Source organism: Neophocaena asiaeorientalis, unplaced genomic scaffold (genome assembly GCF_003031525.2).
Source record: "Neophocaena asiaeorientalis asiaeorientalis breed wild unplaced genomic scaffold, Neophocaena_asiaeorientalis_V1.1 scaffold242, whole genome shotgun sequence".
In the NCBI taxonomy this organism is placed as follows: Eukaryota; Metazoa; Chordata; class Mammalia; order Artiodactyla; family Phocoenidae; genus Neophocaena; species Neophocaena asiaeorientalis.
In genome coordinates this window covers 5,573,111-5,595,059 of record NW_020172451.1, presented here as the reverse complement: position 1 = coordinate 5,595,059, position 21,949 = coordinate 5,573,111, and the positions used below count along the sequence as shown (strand labels likewise).

General features: G+C 48.3%; 1 protein-coding gene across 1 annotated transcript in view; it reads right to left on the bottom strand.

Annotated features, from left to right (window-relative positions):
* Positions 1–21,949, bottom strand: part of EFCAB6 (EF-hand calcium binding domain 6) — a 217,026-nt gene that overhangs the window by 73,618 nt on the left and 121,459 nt on the right. The window contains 4 exon segments of the mRNA XM_024737554.1: positions 2,804–2,900; positions 13,905–14,137; positions 20,900–20,926; positions 20,928–21,034. Coding sequence (XP_024593322.1) covers positions 2,804–2,900; positions 13,905–14,137; positions 20,900–20,926; positions 20,928–21,034 — 464 coding nt within the window.

Here is a 21,949-nt window from a genome sequence, read left to right as displayed (position 1 = left end):
GTTAAATGTGCATATATACATACATATTACATATACATAGTTACATACATATATTATTTTTATATTCCACTGTAGCATCACAAATTAAAAAACAATTAAGCTTAAAAAAGTTAGGCCTGGGGCTTCCCTGGTGGCGCAGTGGTTGAGAGTCCTCCTGCCGGTGCAGGAGACATGGGTTCGCGTCCTGGTCCGGAAAGATCCCACATGCCGCGGAGCGGCTGGGCCCGTGAGCCATGGCCACTGAGCCTGCGCGTCCGGGGCCTGTGCTCCACAACGGGAGAGACCACGGCAGTGAGAGGCCTGCGTACCGCAAAAACAAAAAAACAAACAAAAAAAAGGTTTGCTGAAGAAATCAATGAACTTATTTTCCAAAAACACCTAAATAGCAATGGGCATATTAAGCTGCCCCCAAATGGGACGACTCCTATGTACTTCTGAGAATGCAGCTGGAGGTGCCCCCAGCAGCGCATGGTGGAGCGGAGAGCCCCGTGACTCTATGTGAAGGTCACTAGATGACTAAACGCTGAATCCTTGTTCAAGTTCAAACACGGTTTTACTGGACAATACATCCTTTTGGATATTAGCAGGTCCTGTTTGGCAAATTCCCAACAGATATGCGGCAGAAGGGAGACTCCACACCTTTGGTCACCTTCACCATCTCTAAATGCTGGGACCCAGAAGTGAAGAGCTGGGATGGGTGCACCGAGTGAGAACAGCCGTCTCATCTCCAGTTGGTCTGGTGGGAATACTGCTGATCTTATTTAGGTATTACACTTTCTGCTGATTTAGAATTCAGAACTAATTCCTTCAGTGCTTTAGTTAAAATAAACTGAGAGAGTGGCAGAGATATCCACATGCACAGGATCGTTTAGTCCTGTGGGGGCCAGTGAGGTGACACGACGCTTGATTCTGGACAAAGCGCGTCCTCTCCCCGCCAGGCTCAGTCCTAGAAGAGCTGGAGGAGGTCTCCGCCCGATGGACGCAAGGCTCCTGGTTTAGTAGCACAGCACCCTGGGGTCCCCAGGCCTCCTCCACACAGTTTGGGGTCCCGCACGACATCAAGGATGAAGGTGGCTACGAGAGGCCATGGAATCGAGGTGGAGTGAGAGTCCACACTGACGGGGAGGACGTCACCCAGCCAGGAGGCCGGGACGGGAGGGGAGGGGGCCCTGCAGGGTGTCATGGTGCCGGGGGTGGAGGCGTTTCAGGAAGGATGGACTGAACAAGGCAGAAACAAAGGCCTCCACAGCCTCTGGCCACTCCCAGTGGCCTGCTCCTTCCAGCGCCCATCTGCTTTGTTAATAATCTGTCACTTCCCCTGGTCCATGAGCTCCACCAGGCAGGAGCAGACAGGCCTTGGTTACCACTGAACCCGGCGCACAAACCCCTGTGCAGTGAGTCTGTGCTAAGTCAAAGCGGGGTCGGATGAAGCTGCGAAGGGCCCTGGCCGTGGCCCTCGGGAGTCCCTGGAGTCAGACCACAGGGCGGGGCTGCTCCCATGAGGGGAAGGAGGGCAGGGCAGCTGAGAGGGGAGGCACACTGGGGAGAAGGGGCTTTTTCTTAAATAGGTTTGAGGGAGTTTGAAGGCCAGAGAGAAGCAGGGATGGGGCGGGCACACGGGAAGGTGGTCAGGTGGCCAGCTCTGCCCTCTCCCCAGCTGGCGCTGCTGTGGCCTGTGTGGCTGCTGCTTACAATCCAGAGCTTGCCCTGCACTCCGCGACCCAAAGGACTGCTCTGGAAGGCTGGCCCGGCCTCGATCTGTGTGACCCAAAGGACTGCTCTGGAAGGCTGGCCCGGCCTCAATCTGTGCGACCCAAAGGACTGCTCTGGAAGGCTGGCCCGGCCTCGATCTGTGTGACCCAAAGGACTGCTCTGGAAGGCTGGCCCGGCCTCAATCTGTGCGACCCAAAGGACTGCTCTGGAAGGCTGGCCCGGCCTCGATCTGTGTGACCCAAAGGACTGCTCTGGAAGGCTGGCCGGCCTCAATCTGTGCGACCCAAAGGACTGCTCTGGAAGGCTGGCCCGGCCTCGATCTGTGTGATTTTGCCGCCCTGGGCTGGCACAGTCAAGGCTGTGAGGCAGCCCGGGTGCTTAACAGGTCTTAAAAGCGGGACTTCTCATCGGGCACAGGCCAAGACAGAGCAAACATAGATAGAAAATGACCACATGAAACAAAGTGGAGACATTCTTCAGAATAGTGTGAAAATACTTCCATAATGCAGGATACAAATACTTTTTTAAATGAAGTTTTTGTGTCCTTGTTGCATTGAGAAGTGGTGGCCCCATACCCTAGACCTCAGGATGACGCACGCTTGCATTTCAGATCTACTGTCCTGCAGGTACAGCTGCCATTGTTAAGAGTATGTTTACCATCTTGACACCATCATCACAGTTTACACAATTGCACATGGAGGGTATTCACCTTCAAACTATGCTTTCTATAATTTTAGCAAGACAGGAAGAAATACCTCTTTAAAAAGCATGCTTATATCTGTGTAAAAACAAGAATGATAGCATCTTACATTTTTCATTAAAATTTTTAACTCATATCAAACCTGAGATAAAGCCAGCAATTTCAGTCCATGTAACTCTTAAAATTACTTATTTTTCTAAAGATCAATTGACCTTGAATGTGAGAATTTATTTTGAAAAAGTATTTTAAGAAGAAAAGGAGTCCCTAAATTGCTATACAAAGTTGCGTTGCCATCTTAGTGACTGGATGGAAAATAGCTCCCTCATCACAATGATCCTGGAACATTGAAATCGATTCCCTTTCCTTTTAAGGAAATAATCATTTTCTTACCTTAGACAAGTCTGACCATCTGGTTTTTGCTTTGGTAACAAGATACTGATGAGCCTGTTCACAAGCTAGTTCTGAATCTGCAACCTTCTGTTTTGGTCTTAAAAGAAAAAAAAAAAAGAATCTGTTTAAATTTAATGGACTCATTAATCTCTCAAGGGATTCTCCTACCCCGGTTTGTTTCAAAGATAGCGTTAAAGTCTGCTATTTCACATCTGGTCTAACTTAATTCTTAAAATACAGTCTTATTTCCCCAGCTGCATGTTAGGGAAATCTTAAATTTTAGGAGTACTTGCTTATTTCCAGATAAATGCTGTTCAACTTTTCCTGCAGTTCACAAAACAAAAAGGGCTCATTTATTCCCAGAGGGATAAAAAACACACTATAACATTGTCTTCAGATGAAGACAACTAAAAACTTGTATTTCTGAACGTACACGTTGGCGTGATCACGCAGACCAAAGCTAACAGTCCAGGAACACTGTGGGAACGTGACCTACAGACTCAGTCTCAGCTCATGTTCAAAGGTTAGGTCTGTGGGATGTAAAATGATCAAAACTCTGTTTAGTCACAGAACGATGGGCGCCAAGGACACTTTAAAAAAAGACTGTGGCTAGGCCTCCACGGGGCACAGTGAAGACTGTGGCTGAAGGAGTTTGGGGTGCCCTGGATTCTTCCAATCACTAAAACAAATTAGGGGCGCGTGAAACCCTGTAAAACCCTTGGCCACTTCTTTCTCCTCGGTCGCCTTGCTTGGAACCACGCTTGCGCACAGGCACGTGGGTGATCAGTGCATCTTGCCTGAGGGTGAGTAAGGGGGACACCTGAGCGAGGCCCCACAGGGACCCTCACAGGAACTTCCCCTCCAGGGAACCTGGAAAACCAGGGTGGGGACAGCACACAAGCCCCACGTCGCCCTTTTAAAGAAGTGGCGTTATTCATGCTCCAGCAGGTGAGCTGCTCGTAAGGAAAAAAAATCTAAAGTCAACCAGGAGGCCGTCAGTTGAGAAAATGCAACAGTCAAAGGTTTATGTGATTCCCCAAAGACGCGGCTTTGTAGCTGACCCTGTGTATGTGATGCCAGGTGGGGAGCACTGTGGTTTTAGGGTAATCGTGGCCTCCACAAGCTCTGTGACCAGTCAGGCTGGAACTACCGAATCTGGGTTTTCACAGCAGTGCTGGCATTGCCACCCCAGTTTGCAAAAGGGGATGCTGTGGTTTAGAGAGGTGAAATCGCGTTCCAAAAATTGCACAGCCAGTACCGGGAATCCTGGCACTGAAGCTCAGGGTCCTCCCATGCCAGAGGAAAGCCTTTCTCACCGTTGTCATTCCGTCTGAAGCTACAGTTTTGGTAGCCCCTCTACCTTCACTCCTCAGAGGAAAGGACCCATTAACTATTACATTTCACAGAGGTGAGGGCCACCCATGGTTTTTACACGCGCAGGATCTTCTTTTCACTTAACGTGTCTATTTCAATTCAACCGGAGCAGTTCTGCTGAGCACCGCTGAGTGCCAGGCACTGTGTGAGGTCCTGGGGCAAGTGAAGCCTGCAGCGCCCCAGAGAAGGCCCTCCTGGAACATCCCACTACTGTCCTACATTTTAAAAGCAGACAGCACGACACAGCACTGCAACCAACAAATTAAGCAGTAATCATTGCTCTTCATGTGGCTTCTCCTTTAAATCCTTTCTAAGAAACTCTGCTGCTGGTCTCAGCTATCCTGGACCACTCCTCAGGTCCCCTGATGACTGACAGTGTTCTGTACGCACTGATCACCACCAACACCGTGGCCCTCATTACCCCGGAGGCCCACACTGTGCTGTTGACCCATGTGTCACACGGAAAGGGTCTTATTCAGACCAGCGCCTCTTTGGTGAATTACATAAACATTGACTCCTGTGGTTTGGCAAACAAAAATTCTTGCATTTCCTCAGTGGGCAGGTGCTGAGGCCCTGCTGCAGCTGGGCGGGGTCTTCTCCCTCTTCCCATGTCGCTGCTGAAATGGACGAAATGAGGTCATGCCCACTTTCATTTTCTCTCCTGGCAGATGCCAGCTTGTGGGGAACACAGGTGAACTATGGTGGCACACCTCCCCTGACTGAGACCCCCCCAAATACACACAGTCTTTAAATTCGCCAGTTGCTTCTATATTACCAAGTCCGGGGTCTCTGCTGGCTTAACGTGTGACGCTGTTAACCATCTCCCCCTCTCTAGGCACCGTCGTGATGCTGCTCTTTAAATGACACCATGGGTTGGAACACGCACCACCTGGCAAACGTGTGCCCTCAGTGAGTGACTCTCCCTCTCTGCCTGCCCCCTCGACCACTCCTCTCTCCTTCCACCCCAAAGCTTATGTACTCTTCTGAGAGGTCATCCCCGCTCCTGTCCCCAGCTACCACCTGGATGCCGTTTGCCCACACTTCTGTGCTGTTAGCACTGGTAACCTCACCTGCTTCTCCATTCCGTCTCCAACTGTCTACCGGACTTCACAGAATCATGGAATGTCAAGGGTGGAAAAGGATCCAAAGGTCCAGCAGTCTAATCTTCTATCGTTACTTTACCACTAAGGTTTTGGAAGGTTGGGTGGATTATGTTGCATTTTCACAACTATTGTTTAAAAGGACTGTAGGTCCTCATGAGGCCTATTCCCCTGCCTTCACCGTTAGGTGCCTCGTAAATCCTGTCTGAACCCAGAGGACGCACCTGGACTTCCCTCAGAAGGACGGAGATCCTGAGAGGCGTGTTCTGTCTCTGCAAAGTCAACTCACTATCAAGCTGATCTCACTGTCTAGACACATGTCCAAGCAGCCTCCCTACCCAATTCCTTTTCCAGGCTATGAAGCTGGATTATTTTTCTTAGTGAGTTGTGCTCAAACCAGGAGCTCCTACCTATTTCCCATTCATTTCTCCTCTGTACCATTTTATATCCTTGTCTCCTCTAGAGAGATTGGAAGGTTTTTCTGTGGCCTTTTCCAGAAGTTACTTATTTTCTCTCCTATTGTCTGCCTCTTTAGAGCTTGACAATCAGTCAGATCCTGCCTTCCTATCAGCCAGACTGTCAGTCACAAATACATACAATGTGCAGCTCTAAGTCCTACAAACACAATGATGAGCATGGTGAACAGAAGCCCTGTCCTCAAGGAGCTCATCCTGTGATGGCAGGAATGTACAGCAAACACATGGAAAATTTAGTGAATCAGATAACTTCAGCTACTGCATGTGACTGAGAATGATGGACCAGGGCGGGGTCCGGGGCACTTCAGCCAAGAAGACCAGAGAGCGGGGACTCCTTAAAGCATGAGTGATGACCCAGTTAAGATGGAGTAGACACACATACTTACTTCAACCTGTCTCTTCCACTGGTTACAACCAAAAACTCTAGACAGAATACAAAAAGCAACTCTCTGAAGACAGTAAAAAGTAAATAATAGGAGGCTTATGGAGAGGGAAATCAAAACTTGAAGAATGACTTACATAATGGTGAGGTTCACGGGCTTTTTTCCTCCCATATTTCCAACTTAAGGGCTGCTTAAAGGCAGTCCTAATTCTGGAACTGTGCAGTGGATATGGACAGAAAAATCTCCAAAAGAAAGTCTGTTTTTCTGACCAAAGAACTAGGAAGGTGAGCCCCTGAAGTACAAAGAGCATGGGGGAATCCCCCCTTTCTTGTCTCTTTTTACTGTCTCATTCCTGATCTGGGGCAAGCCCAGTTACAAAACTGTACTTCTATGGTGGTGCCAGCAATAGTATTGGCCAAGTAGGTACCCACAACTGAAATTCTTCTCTCTAACCAGAGGAGATGGTAAAAGGGGTCCCTGTGTTCAAGGAGGATTGGAGAAATCCACATTATTTTCTCTTTCTCGTTTTTATCTCACCATGTTGGCCTGGAGGGGGACCCAGTCATGAGAAGCACTCAGTAGCACAGAATGGCTAAAACCTAAGATTTTCCAACCAAAAGGGGTCCCTGAGTGCTGGAGAGTGTGGGGAGAAATCATAGAGAGGGCTAGAAAAAGGGACGCCCAAATGAATGAAGGAAGTTCCAGGTTCACCTGTGATGTGCACATGTGTGAAACTAACCCAGAGCAGCACAGTGAAAGCTTTGAGAACTTTACTACAGTGTAGTTAAGACTGTCTCCTGCATGCTGCACTCATGGGCTCACCTGACAGAGCTACAATGGCTTTGAAAACGGAACTGATGTTGAAACCACAGAAGGCAGGTCAGGACTTGCACCATGAAACTAAATGGGTTGATTGCCTGCCTAAAAAAGATCAATCAGTCAACGCATTACCAAGGATGTTAACAGGACCAGAGTGTCACAACATAACATTAAAAATGTCCATGATACAGTCCAAAATTACTCAATATACAGAGGACCAGGAAAATCCCAACAATTTTCAAGATAAAAGACAGCAAGCTTGACCCAGATGTTGAAATTATCATATTTTAAAGCAGCTATTATAACCATGAAGTAAGAGTACACATTCTTAAAATAAATGGAAAGACCAGTTCTGAGCAAAGAAATTGCAGTCAAAAAAAAAAAAAAAAGAACCAAGTGGAAACTTTAGAACTGGAAAAAACAACAACTGAAATAAAATTTTCACTGGATTGGCTCAAGGACAGAATGGAGATGACAGAGGAGTGAGTCAGTGAACTTGAAAATAGATGACTAGAAATAATCTAATCTGATCAACAGAGGAAAAAGAAAGAATATATCTCCAAGGACTATGATAGAGAGACCTGTGATACAAAAACAAAAGGTCTAACACCCATGTCACTGGAGTACTGAAAGGAGAAGAGAAGAAGATTGGTACAGAAAAAAACTGAAAACTTCAGGAAATAATAGCTGAAACCTGCCCAAATTTGATGGAAAAACATAAATTTGCAGATTCAGGAAGTTCAGCAAACCTCAAAAAAGATAAACGCAAAGAAAATCATGCTCAAACACATCATACTAAAACTACTGAAAACCAAAGCTAAAGAAAAAATCTTGAAAGCGACCTGAGACAAATGACACATTACAGAGAGAAAACCACTTGAATGACTGTAGATTTCTCCTCACAAACTGTGGAGGCCAGAAGACAATGGAACAACATTTTTAAAGTGTTATAACAAAAGAATTGTCAACCCATAATTCTATATCCAGAAAAAAAAACTGTTAGGAATGAAGGAGCAATAAAGATATGCTCAATGAAGGAAAATTATGATAACTTGTCTCCAGTAGACATGCTGAAAGAAGTTCTTCAGGGGAAGGAAAATGACAGACACTTCTGTGCTACACAGAAAAGAGAGACACTTTTGAGCTTGAGAAATAAAAGAAGAGAAGCAGAAATGGTAAATACAAATATACTTTTTCTCAGAGTTTCAAAACACATGAAGCATAAATTGATAAAAATGCGAGGAGAAATAAACAGATGCAAAATTATTGTTGGTGACGTCAACACTCCTCTCTCAGTAATTGATAGAACAAATAGAAAATAAGCAAGAACCTAAACACTATAACCAACTTGATCTTATTGACATTTATAGAACCCTCCACCCAACAACAGTCCAATATACATTCTTTTCAAGATACATGGAATGTTCACCAAGACAGATGATTTCTAGGGTCATAAAATGAACCTGACCAAATTTAAAAGAATTAAAATCATACGAAGTATGTTATCTAAACTGAACAGAATTAAACTAGAAATCAATAACAGAAAGATAGTTGGAAACCATGGAAATATTTTGAAAAAACCCCCATACTTCTAAATAATCCAAGGTTTCAAGAAACAGTCTAAAGGGAAATTAGAAAATATTTTGAACTGAATGAAAATAAACACTATAACATATCCAAATTTGTGAAATGCAGCTAAATCAGTGCCTACAAGGAACCTGATAGCATTAAGGGCTCATATAGAAAAGAAAGAATTCAAATTAAAAAATCTGAGTTTTCAGCTTAAGAAAATATAAAAGGAGGGCAAACTACAGTTGATCCTTGCACAACACAGGTTTGGACAGCACGAGTCCACTTATATGCTGATTTTTTTCAACAAATATATTGGAAAAATTTTTGTAGATTTGTGACAATTTGAAAAAAATTCATAGATTAACCACATAGCCTAGAAATACTGAAAAAAAATAAGAAAAAGTTAGATATGTCATGAATGTATAAAATATAATATATGTAGATACTAGTGTATCCTTACATAGGCATAAGGTGAGTGATATTTAATATAAAATTAATATGTTAGTTTTCTTCCTGTTTTATAACTTTGCTTTCAAAGAATTATATTACCGTACAGGGTGCTTCTCTCTCTCTCTCTCGCATTGGCGAAATTGTGTATCAGCCTATCATCACAGGCAAATGGGTTTTTTTTAGAGGAACGATTCCAATACTGTATTATGAATATGATTGGAATACTGTATGCTATAAAAATTTTATGATGCATTCTTTACTGTATAGGCTAGGCTACCATGAAGCAATTATATTGGTTACACCACACTCCCATAAAGCAATCATACTGCTGCTTCTTTGTTAACAATGCATGCATCGTTATACCTCTAAACAAATACGAATTTCTTTTTCACATTATCTTTCCAGTTTTGATGTCCAGAGTTATACACCAAAATCTATGACGCCTGCAGTGTTTTGTACTGTGTGAGACAATATTGATATGGGTACTGACAGACAGATGATTTATCTTGTAAAAGACAATGTAAACTTACAGTATTGATAAATACAGTACTATAAATGTATTTTATCTCTCTTATGACCTTTTTTTTAACATCTTTATTGGAGTGTAATTGCTTTACAATGGTGTGTTAGTTTCTGCTTTATAACAAAGTGAATCAGCTATACATATACATATATCCCCATATCCCCCCCCTTTTGCGTCTCCCTCTCCCCCCCTCCATCCCACCCCTCTAAGTGGTCACAAAGCACTGAGCTGATCTCCCTGTGCTATGTGGCTGCTTCCCACTACCTATCTGTTTTACATTTGGTAGTATATATAAGTTTCTTATGACTTTCTTAATAACATTTTCTTTTCTCTAGCTTGCTTTATTGTAAGAATACAGTATGTAATACATATAACATACAAACTATGTGTTGATTGACTTTATGTTATTGGTAAGCTTCCAGTCAACAGTAAGCTGTTAGTAGTTAAGTTTGGGGGGAGTCAAAAGCTATACACAGATTTTTGACTGTGCAGGGGGTTGGCGCCCCTAACCTCTGTGTTGTTCAAGGATCAACTGTATACTTAAAGCAAGAAGAAAGGAGAAAATAGTAAAGAATAGAAATCAATGAAATCGAAACAGAAAAACAATAGAGAAAAAGAAATGAAACATAAAGCTGGTTCTTTGAAAATATCAATAAAATTGATGAACCTTCAGCTAAATGAATCAAGAACAAACGAGAGAAGACATCAACTACCAATATAAGAAATTAAAAAAGGGACATCACTAAAGACCCCACAGATATTAAAAGAACAGTAAGGGAATACTATGAACAACTTCATTTTTATGAATTTAACAACTTAGATGAAATGGACCAATAGTTCAAAAGACAAAAATTACTAAAACTCGGTCAAGAAGCAATAGAAACCCTGAATGATCCTATAACTATTAAAGTAATTTGATTTGTGGTTAAAATTCTTCTGACAAAGGAAACTCCAGGACCTGCTGATTTCATTCGTGAATTTTATCATATATTTAAAGAAGAAATAGTGATTCTGTATGATCGCGAAAATAGAAGAGTGGCATTCATGACTTTTATTCTTTCTTAGAGGTCTTCCAAAAAAGAGCAAAAAAATGTATTTATTTTCTTTATGAAATAAAACTCCTATCTTGCAATTACCATGTGGGTCCATTGAAACCTCTTAGAATATGATAGATCATGGGATCTTAGTGATCTTGATTTAATCATACTAGATCTATTTCATCATTCTAAGAAATATTCAATCATTGCTCATTAATTATTTCCAGCTATGCTAAAAAAAAGGAGACTAAATAATAATAAGAAAACAAAAAATGATGGCATCTCCTAGCAGGATGATACAATATTGAAATGAATCACCACTATTACATCATCCTTCCGTTTTCTGATTGCACTGCTCAAAGTGTAACAGCATCTTTCAAGAAGGTAAAGAGAAGACAGTGACACCATCCTTGTCGTCTTATGTTAGCATTCACTGAATAGAGTTGAAAATTGAGAATTCTTATTTCATGCGCAAGTGGCAAAGGGAAGAAAACTGAGATCAGGAAATGGTTCGCAATTATTAGATGAACCAGAAGATGATGGTGAACTTGATCACATAAGCCAAATCTCTTGATGACTGAGCAAGTGATACATGTCTAAGAACAAGGAAATTTGTTATTTTCATTTAGTCATTCATTCATCAGGAACGACTGGATCGTACAATATTTTGTGACAAGAAGCTGACCATCTAATTCTGCTAAAAGGACACTTGACAGTATTCTTTCATCTCTGATGATGTACATGTACCAAAATGTACTTGATGTGGGTTGTCAGTAGATAAATGGACAAGGCCCGTGTGTTTTAAACAAGGGAATGGATTGGGAGGGAACAGATGGTGTAAATGAAACAGGTCATTGGACCAATCACTCTAATTGGTATTTACACATTTAAAAATGATGTGCAGTTATGAAGCAAACGAAATGGTCTTCCTCTCTTTGACAAAATTATGAACCTTCAAAGTTTTCAGAAGTAGTGCATTTTGATGATGCAGGTGGAAAGTGAAGGCCCGGAAGGCAGAGGGGCCCCACTGAGAGGGCAGGATGGCTTCCAATAAGGCAAGGCATCTAGGTTTGGCTGGTGGAGAGTGAGGCTGGGGAGGGTGAAAGAGGCTGAGCTCTCCAGGCAGAGGAAGTGGCCCCTCCCCAGAGGCATCCTGGGTTCTAATCTCTGTTCACCGCCCATCACCTGGGTCCTTTTGGACAAGTCAGTAACTTTTCTCTAGGCCCCAATTCCTTCAACTGCAAAGGCAGGAGGTGATGCCTCCTTAAAGGGCTGTGGGGTATGAAAAGATATACCTTCATGAAACACAGGTATGGGGTCCGGCCATGGGAAGGCTTGGCTTTCTAAAGCAGTGCCTTGGTTGGGGTCTCAAAGCTCGCCCTCCACCAGACCCTTGGAGCCCAAGCTGGGTCTCCCTGGAACCCACCGCTTCCTCTATATCCATCCTCTACTCTGGGGCTGCTGAAGGATGTTTCTATGGCACAATGTGACTCACACACTCCACGGCATAAAATCCTCTCCTGCCTACTGACCAAGCCTGGCACTCGAGCCCCGTCACATCCGGCCCTCCTGCATCTCGAGGCCTCCTCTCCCACTGTGCATGCCACTTCTGAATACGCATCCTCTCCCCATTCCCTCAATGTGCTCCACACTCCCACCTCTGTGGTTTTGCAAATGCTGTTCCCTGGCCTTGAACCACGGTCTGGCAACCTGGCACCGGACGAACTCCTACTCACACCTCAAGACCCAACTGAAATGTCCTGCTTTTTCTGTGCACCTCAAGCAGGCTTAGCCTCTTGCCTCCCCGTGGCACTTCAGACATCCTTCTATTTCTTTATTTTTGTACGTGTCGCAGTTCAGCCCCGAGCCCCTCAAAGGGAGTGTTCATCTCATCCATCTTTGTACCTCCGAGTCCTGGGGCGACACTGAGCACACAGCAGACCCTCAGTAAATGTGTGATGAATGAACAAATAATACAACTAAGAAGGTGGAATCATTTGGATGGGAAGATTGCGCTTTGTGGTTGAAATTTTCCATATCCATTCTGCATACATTCTCCAGAAAGTTCTTTCTGAAGGATATTTTTGTGCTTTGTTTTAACATTAAGCAATCAGGTCTCATATTAAAGTTCCTCATAAATGGAGCAATTGGAAGCAGGTGTTCAACTCACGTGTGACATGATCGTTTCACTTAGAAAGAGACTACAGTCATTTTCTTTCTCACTGGCTTTTTAAGTATAGACAAAATAAAACCAGCAAATTCAGAGGGAAAAATTAAAGTGCAAGATCAGAGGGCCTCTGCAGCCTAGCCAAGTGCCACAAAGTCTGGCTCAGTGACAGGGGCTTCTGGGGGTTCCCCCTTCCAGGGGTTGCCCTTGCCAGGTGGAAGGGGCACTTGCCTATAGCCCCTGGGGGCTGGGAGTACCTCAAGGGCAGAAGGACCCAGTGAATGCCACTACTGCGTTGTATCACTGTAGCAGCAAATGCAGTGGATGGTAACGTTTCAAAAAAATATTAATAGTGTACTTATAATAATTGGTAAAGGAGTGGCTGAATGGCTACTTCGTTCATGCCTGTCAACAGATCTCAATGGAGAGCAGACTGTGACACGTCCCGGTAAGATGGGAACCCACTACCTCTTCAAGGAGCAGATGCTCTTACTGAAAGAAGCCAAGGAGACAGACAGAGTCACAGCTCAGCTGGACGCAGAGATTTTCCTGCCGTGAGTGAGGCCAGCATTGGGTGGCCGGGGGTCTGGTGGGGAGCACTGCCTAGGAAAGGGCTGAAAGGGGTCCTCGCACCTCCGAAAGCAGCTGGCACGGCTGAGCCCAAATTATAAAAGGAAAAATATACAAGTATATGTGTGTATATATGCACATAGAAAAAAGACTGAAATGACACTCAGTATCCATCAGTTACCACAAGGTGTTCTGTGCTTCCCCAGTTCACACCTACTGCCCAGGTTAACGTCTCAGGCCTGGAGGAAGTCCACGCGTTCTCCTGACAAGCGCCACACCTCCCTCTGCATACGGTGTCCCCAAATGTCTTGGAAGGCTGAGCAACACGTGTACATATCTGACCCAAGGCTCACAAAAAGAAAAACAGATATGTATATATTTATGTGCAAAGCAACAAGACCAGGATGATACACTTTGAAATACAAAAATGACGCTCACAGGTGCTTAGATCAGGTGTATCTTCTAACCTGTATCTGCATTTTCTAGTCTTTCTACACTGAATGTGTAATTCTGAATGTGATTTTTCTTGAACTAAGGAAAAGACAAAATAAACAGCTCCTGGGGGGCAACTCCATCATCTGCACCCCTGTGTGGACACGGCGTTAATGCTGACCCATGCTGCTCTCCTACCTAATGAGTCTCTGAGGCGCGGTGTCTTCTATTCTGAACGGTCTCTTCTCACACAAATTTCGAAATTCGTGGAAATTTAACGTGACGCTGAGCCTCAAGCCAAGAAGGCCCAGGAATCACTCGAAATCCTCATCCTTCAGGTTGAAGAGCAGGTGCTGCGGCCGATGAAGGTCGTGCATGGTGACGATGCCATCCCTGTCCGTGTCCATCTTAAAGAAGGCCGCGTAGGAGTCCTAGAGTCAAAAACGCAGCGTCAAAGCCTGTCCCCCAGAACCTGATGTCATCCCCCGACCCCTGCCCCCCGCGCTGTGGACTCATCTCCAAAGTGAGGAAGGAACCGTGTTTCGACTTGGCATTTCGGAGATTTCACAGCTCCAGGAATATCCTTGCCATGATTTGCTTTCCCCAGGAAATGATGAACTATGTCCTCAGGTACCCTCTTTTAATGCAAAGACTTCAGGAAAAGGGACAAGAAAGGTGTTTCTTTCCCTTCTGCTCCCTCGGCCTCTGGGACCGGTACTTCTAGTACCAGAAGTAAGAATGAGTACGTTGGAGCTTTCCAGGACATATAAAAATCTTGCCCTCAAGTTTTTATACAACTTTCATAATGTCTGGCAACTTCTGTCCACAGGAAAGCCAGCGCGGTGCTGATCTCACCCTGAGTTGCCGCCCAGAGGCTGAGCCCTGTTTTGATGCCTGTGCTGAAGGCCCCGCCTGAAATCTGCCTCTGTGTCTGCAGGTCATGCTGCACGAGGGCGGTGATTCCCATTTTACAGATGGGGAAACAGAGGCCTGCAGGGAACCTGTGGTCGAGGCCAGGCTGCACGGCTCAGGGCACACACTGGAGGCGGGTTGCTTAGTTTCAAAGCTCAGCTCTGCCTCCGGGGTGGTTGTGAGGATTGAATGTGCCAACGAGGTGAAGCACTTAGGAGGTGACTGACAGGTTTCCTAAGGGCTCTAAAATGTTGTTACTGTTACTGTTGCCTGAGGTCGGACAGCAAGTGCCTGGCAGCAGGATCTGAATCAGGTCTGTCTGGGGCAACACCCTGGGCCCCTCCCCCCGCAACGACCCTGTGTCTCAGGCCTGGAGAGCTGCAGCTGCTGTGGTCGCAGTACCCCTGTCGCCATCAGCCCCTGAGGCAGTCCCACCCACGGATCTCTCTGGATACTTCGGAGGCCCCGCCTGTACCTTCACGTCCCAGGACCCTCCACAGAGGTCATGTAAGGCAAGCCCTGCCGTGACTCGAGTGTCCACTTCAAACCTTTTGGGATTTTGTGGCAAGATCTCTCTGTACTCACTCACTTATTCTTTCACCAAAAATTACTCAGCACTGACGCATGCAATCGCTGCACTAAATACGGTGGGAACCGACTTCAAGTGCTGCCCCTACCCTCAGAGATGCCACTGTCCAGCGGCCTCTTCTCCAGGAGCACAGCCTGCCCGGGCTGCAGGCCCATCTCTTTGCTGCTGATTCCCTCCACGTCACAGCTCCAAGCCCTCGCACACCTCCAAACCCCCGTCTCCAAAGGCTGTGAGATAACTCCCCTTGGATGTCAAAACAAGCAAGGCCGAAATCAAACTCCTGGCCCACGCTAGACCCAGCTCGTCCTCCGGGTCCTTCCTGCTCGTCCTCCGGGTCCTTCCAGCTCGTCCTCCGGGTCCTTCCCGCTCGTCCTCCGGCTCCTTCCCGCTCGTCCTCCGGGTCCTTCCCGCTCGTCCTCCGGCTCCTTCCCGCTCGTCCTCCGGGTCCTTCCCGCTCGTCCTCCGGCTCCTTCCCGCTCGTCCTCCGGGTCCTTCCCGCTCGTCCTCCGGCTCCTTCCCGCTCGTCCTCCGGGTCCTTCCCGCTCGTCCTCCGGCTCCTTCCCGCTCGTCCTCCGGGTCCTTCCCGCTCGTCCTCCGGCTCCTTCCCGCTCGTCCTCCGGGTCCTTCCCGCTCGTCCTCCGGCTCCTTCCCGCTCGTCCTCCGGGTCCTTCCCGCTCGTCCTCCGGCTCCTTCCCGCTCGTCCTCCGGGTCCTTCCCGCTCGTCCTCCGGCTCCTTCCCGCTCGTCCTCCGGGTCCTTCCCGCTCGTCCTCCGGCTCCTTCCCGCTCGTCCTCCGGGTCCTTCCCGCTCGTCCTCCGGCTCCTTCCCGCTCGTCCTCCGGGTCCTTCCCGCTCGTCCTCCGGCTCCTTCCCGCTCGTCCTCCGGGTCCTTCCCGCTCGTCCTCCGGCTCCTTCCCGCTCGTCCTCCGGGTCCTTCCCGCTCGTCCTCCGGCTCCTTCCCGCTCGTCCTCCGGGTCCTTCCCGCTCGTCCTCCGGCTCCTTCCCGCTCGTCCTCCGGGTCCTTCCCGCTCGTCCTCCGGCTCCTTCCCGCTCGTCCTCCGGGTCCTTCCAGCTCGTCCTCTGGGTCCTTCCCGCTCAAGAAGTGGCAGCGTCTTCTTTCTGTTGCTCAGACCACAAACCTAGGGAGCGTCCCTGGGTCCTCCCTTTGCCTCACACCCCGCATCCAATCTGCCCACACAGCCGTGGGTTCAGAGCTTCACTTCTCCCACTTCCACTGCCTCCACCCGGACCCAAGGCTCCTGGGCTTCCCGGCTCCCACCGTCGCCCAGCCCCCTATTCTCACAGCAGCCAGTGATACCTGCACAGCTCAATCCAGTGCACGTCGCTCCTCTGCTCCGCCCACGGCACTCGGGGTCCAATCCTCAGTCCTGACTGTGGCCCCAGCCCCCTACCCCTCTGCCCTCATCTCCTCCGCGCTCACCCTTGCTGGGTTTTTTTGGGGGGTGGTGCACGACTCTGTCAGGTACATGACTTTGATCTTCTTGGGGTCGAACTTGGGCAGCATGGTGGAGGCGGCTGGTGTTAGATGAACCCGGATTCGGGACGACTGAAGAAAGTTGCACCTTGGCCTCCTCCGAGCCGAGAGCCGAAAGCTACTTGTTGCTGTTGGAACATGCCAAGCCTGCCTCCGGCACTCCAGGGATTCTCCACCAGACCTGCTGGGCCTTTGGTCTCTGCCCGAATGCCACCTCTCCAGGGAGGCAGTTCCTGTCCCCTCTGTACAAGGGCACCACCCTGATGGGTCTCTGGCCTCTCACCCTGCTTTATTTTTCTTCCTAGCCCGTTTCACCACCTGACACTCTGGAGACTCACGTGCTCACTGTCTGCTCCACCTCTAGAGGTAAACGTGGGCTCTGATCCATTCCTCGTGACAGCTCCAGTCCAGAGAGCAGTGCTTAAGAAACATCCGTGGAGTGAGGCTGGGTATGAACGACGCAGCAAATATTTCCTGGGTACCTGCGATGCACCAAGCACCCTGCTAGGTACAGGGACGTACTGATAACTGGCCCCTGACATCCAGATTCTCAGTCCAGTAGGGAAGAAAGATGTGTAAGCAAATTACAGCAAGTCAGCGTGATAAATGCAGCGAAAGGTGGGGGGGAGAAGTGCTCTGACGCAGCCCTAATTGCTGGGCTACAGGGACAATCTAGATGCCATGGAAAGCCATATTTATAATCTTCACAAATTTAAAACATTTACTCATTCCCTGAACCTCAGTCTTTGACTTCCCAGCGTGAAGACCCCTAATTTTATTGCAGCCAATACATGTCGGAGTGAAAAGGATGTTATTTCAATTCCTGGCTACGACATTTACTAGGTATGTGGCTTCGGGGAAGTCTCTCCCCATCTCTGACCCTCCGTTTCTTCATCTATAAAATGGGAACGCTAGCGCCTACTTGATAGGCTAGTTGTGGGGACTGAAACAACTGAGGTTCACTGCCTGGCATGTAAAGTGAATTCTCTTATGCATTCAACAAACACCTATTTGCATGGCACGCACCGTGGTAGCCAGTTGTGTTATCGTGCCTTGACGTCTCATGGAATTACAAGTCCCCCACATTGCATGCCGGAAGGTGAGTGGACAGCAGCAGACCTCCCATCAGGTCTGAAGGGCTGGAGGGAGGACCAAGAACTTAAGAAGGACCAGCGCTTTGGTAGGAGTTAGCTGGTCACAGAGAGAGGAGCGACAATCCAGGCAAAGGAGTAGGATGTGCAAGGCCAGGAAGGGGAGGCTGGGTGCTGGCCGGAGTGTGACGGGAGGAGAAGGGGCTGTCGAGAGGGGCCAGAGAGGGGCTGCAGACCAGCCAGGCAGGACCCGGGTTCATCCTAAGAGAAAGGGGACACTCTGACCAGAGCTGCGTGTTGGGATCACCCTGCAAGGTCAGGTGTCCAGGACAGATTGTGAAGTGAAAAATGCAGCGGCAGAAGCATACGTATAGGAGACCCTATTTGTGTGGGGATTTTGATCCTGCTTGTTTTTTAAAATATACATGACTTCACAGACATGCGCCTGAACCTGCACGGACGCTGTCTAGAGGGTGAGGTTGACGGTGAACCCACAAGGGCCACAGGAACCTGTCCCCAGGTCACGTCCCCAGGTCACCCGGGGGGTCTCTGTGCCTGCTTTCCTCACCATAGTCAGGGAGAGGGGGACGCCCCTTGTTTGGTCACAATGAATTATTTCCTTCGACTGGTCGTGCTCTTTGGCCTGGGCTATGAGGTTGAGGCTGCCTTACTCAAGTGTGCTGTTGTCCGTAAACCTGACTGTGCTGAGATGGACTCACCTGGCTACAACCTGGCAGACGACACCAGCAGCAGGATTAGTAGCATTTTCAACTAATACAAAATCGTTTCTTCATTATTGATGGAGAGAGAGAGTCAAGAATTTCTCATGAATAGGAGCTCAATAAAAGAAAGAAAGTGACGGTACCTTCCCACTCAACAATCAAGACACAGTCTTTGGGACTTCCCTGGTGTCGCAGTGGTTAAGAATCTGCCTGCCAGGGCAGGGGACACAGGTTTGATCTCTGCTCCGAGAAGATCCCACGTGCCGCAGAGCAACTAAGCCCGTGCGCCTCAACTACTGAGCCTGCGCTCTAGAGCCCGTGCGCCACAACTACTGAAGCCCGCGCGCCTAGAGCCCGTGCTTTGCAACAAGAGAAGGCACCGCAATGAGAAGCCCGTGCGCCGGCAATGAAGAGTAGCCCCCGCTCGCAGAAACTAGAGAAAGCCTGCGCGCAGCAACGAAGACCCAACGCAGCCAAAAATAATAAATAAATAAAATGAATAAATTTATTAAAAAAAAAAAAGACACACTCTTTGTCCCGTTTACATATACGCGTGAGGGCAACGAGCAGCCCCCCAGGGAACCTGGATGTAACCAGCACCCGCGTCTGTATCACGCAAACCCTGGCAATTAGGGGTTCACGTCTTTGTCTTATCTGCTAGGTTATAAGTTCTTTGCAGGATGGGTGGGTGTTGGCGAACGTTTTTAGTTAACTATTTAAAATAAAGGCCGTCTTAGGAAATACGGGACATCTGTGCACCGTAGGCAAGCTACACGGATAATAAACGTAGGGAGGCGGTGGCGCCAGCAGGGAGCTTGGCCTCCCCGTGTCCCCAGGGGAAAGGAGAGTTGGGAGGAGACGGGGGGAGGGGCCAGAGCAAGGGGCCTGGGCTGCCATGGCTGAGGCTGCAGGACAAAGCAGCGGGCGATGGCCACCCGGCCCTGCTAACCAGCACGGAGGGGCTGCTGCCCCCATGCCTCTGCTTCCCCTTCCTCCCTCTCTCCCTCCCGCCAGGCTCTCCGCCCCGTAAACGACCCCCGCCTGCTCCGTGCTCTTCTCCGCTGGGCATCACATTGGACAAAATAATGAGGACTAACCCTCCCTCTATCTGCTTACGGTGACCATATGTTTTCAAACCAAGAATTAGGACGTACAGTCTGATGGTTGGACCGAATAGTCAAAGTCAGAACTATGCCGCAAATCCGAGCTAGACAGTCACGATGAGTTTATATTTTGAAATGGGAGTTCAGTAATAACCAAAATGAATCTCCAATCGGCAATCCACGCGGGGAAGATGTTTCAAGCACAGCAAACTCTGGACACCCTGCCCCTGGGGGCTGGCTCCACCCGCAGGGTGCTCCCCATCTCTCCTCCCCTGGGCTCACTGGATTTTCAGCTACTGAGGTGCTTGCCCCTGCACACCCTAGGGTCTCCACACCCTGGCGAGGACACATTCTAACTCCCTCGTGCCCTCTGCCCCGTTTCGTAGCTAATGTGGTCGATCTATCAATTTTCCTTCCCACTTTAATGACCCTCTTTTACTTCTCAACACAAAAACATTTGAGGTCATCCCTGCCTCTGTGTTTGAATGGCTGCTATTTCTCCTGTCTTATCCATTACAGCTTCTGCATGCAAACCACGCCTCGGTCACGCAGACCTGGGAGCTTTTCCTTAAAGCCCATGACCTGTCTGCCACCTGCCTTAAGCAAGCCCACTCTTCTATTTTTCACTCCCTTCTTTTTCTGGCCAGCACATGCTGAGGGTTTAAGATTTGGTTCAGGGGTCACCTCCTCCAGGAAGCCCGCCTTAATGGGTTTTTTCCGCTGTGCTCCCATAGCACAGTACCGGTCCCTCTACGGCAGCCAATCATGATGTGTCGAATTGTCTGTTGACCATCTGTGTCTTGGGCTGGACTGAGCTCCCTGAGCAGGGCTCCCATATTTCAGCCCTAGCTTTTAGCCGAGAGTCCAGCTTATGACATGTAAGTGCCCAATGCTTGTTTGGTGAGTGCAGGAGTAGAGTGGATGGAATGCCTGAAAGCATCCCGAATTCATGGTAACTTGGGTTGTTATGCCCCTTCCCACCCCTCCCTGTCTTGTGAGGAGGGTCTCCTTACTTCTCTAAGGCCTTGGAGGGGCAGAAGGCAGACCCAGCAAAGTGTCAGCAGGGAAGGGCCTCGGGGAGGGGAGGGGATCACAGAGTTAAGCCCTGTCCCGGGAAGGGGAGAAAAGGCAAGCCCAGTCTGCGGACGGAGCGCTCTGTGTCCTGACGAGCGGAATGTGCTGGGGCCGCAGGGCTCACACCCGCTGCAGCTGAATGGCTGCGACCGAGGAGAGGGCAGGAGGGGTGTCTGGAGAAGCCAAGTGGCAGAGAGGTCATGATCTACCCGGAAGGATTCCTTCAGTCTCTGGGGGGAACTGTCTCCGGCACTCTTCAGCAGTTATAAAGTAGCCGTCCAAGTTCCCTTCAGAAAGAACTGGAGTCTGAGATGAACTCACTTCTGGCCCGTTCATCTTAGGATCTGAAACAATGACATATATCAGGGGACTTCCCTTAGTGGCGAGCACGGCTCTTTATTTCTATGTCAACACTTGACTTCTTCGGTCCCCAGGCCTGTTAGAACACGATACAGTACTACGGCCCCGCGGACTGAAGCTAGCATGAACTCTCTTATGATCTTAGACATGTCCCCGTCACCACGAGAAGAACCTGTTCTCCAGACCACCAGGACCATGCTCCTGCCCAGCACGTGTCCTGTCTGGCTCCTCTGTCCGTCCTCCAGGGCAGGGACCACATCTTGCCCATCTCTCCACTCCCAGAGGCAGAGAATGAGGATCCCTGCCTGTTCTGTTTCCTAGAATCAGGCCCTAAACACAGGAAAGTGTAATTCAGTCATGGGGCAGGTCCTGAGCTCCTCCGTGCTAGAGGTCTCCGGACAAGTCCTGGTCTTTTCAACAACCCTAAGAGGTACAGTCTCTTCTTGAGCCCAGTTTACACACAAGGAAACCTATTCTTATGCCCATTCTCCAGATAAGGAGATGGAGGCTCACCTCCCCACGGTCACAGGACTCAGACTTCACAGCTAACCCAGGCCCGTCAGGTTCCAGAACCCAGCTGGTTGATTACTGCATTAGGCCCTCTCTCTCTCTTAAAACAGAGGAAGGAGGTGTAACCTCCACCTCAAAACCAACCCATTTCCATCAGGTTGTGACACTTTGAGTGTGGCCTTGTCTAAAGCCAGGCTACAACCTGGGACTTGGTTTTGGACGTGAATCTCTGCACATGTTGCACCCACAGCCCCCCTGCCCCCCACGTGGTCTGCAGGATGGGCAGCGGGCAGGGCGTCTGGAGCTTGTGGGCATCCTTGAGTCCAGCCCTGAACCTGGCCTCTGCCTTACCCCCACCTAGGCCTGGAGTGGCCTCCCCGGGCCTCGCT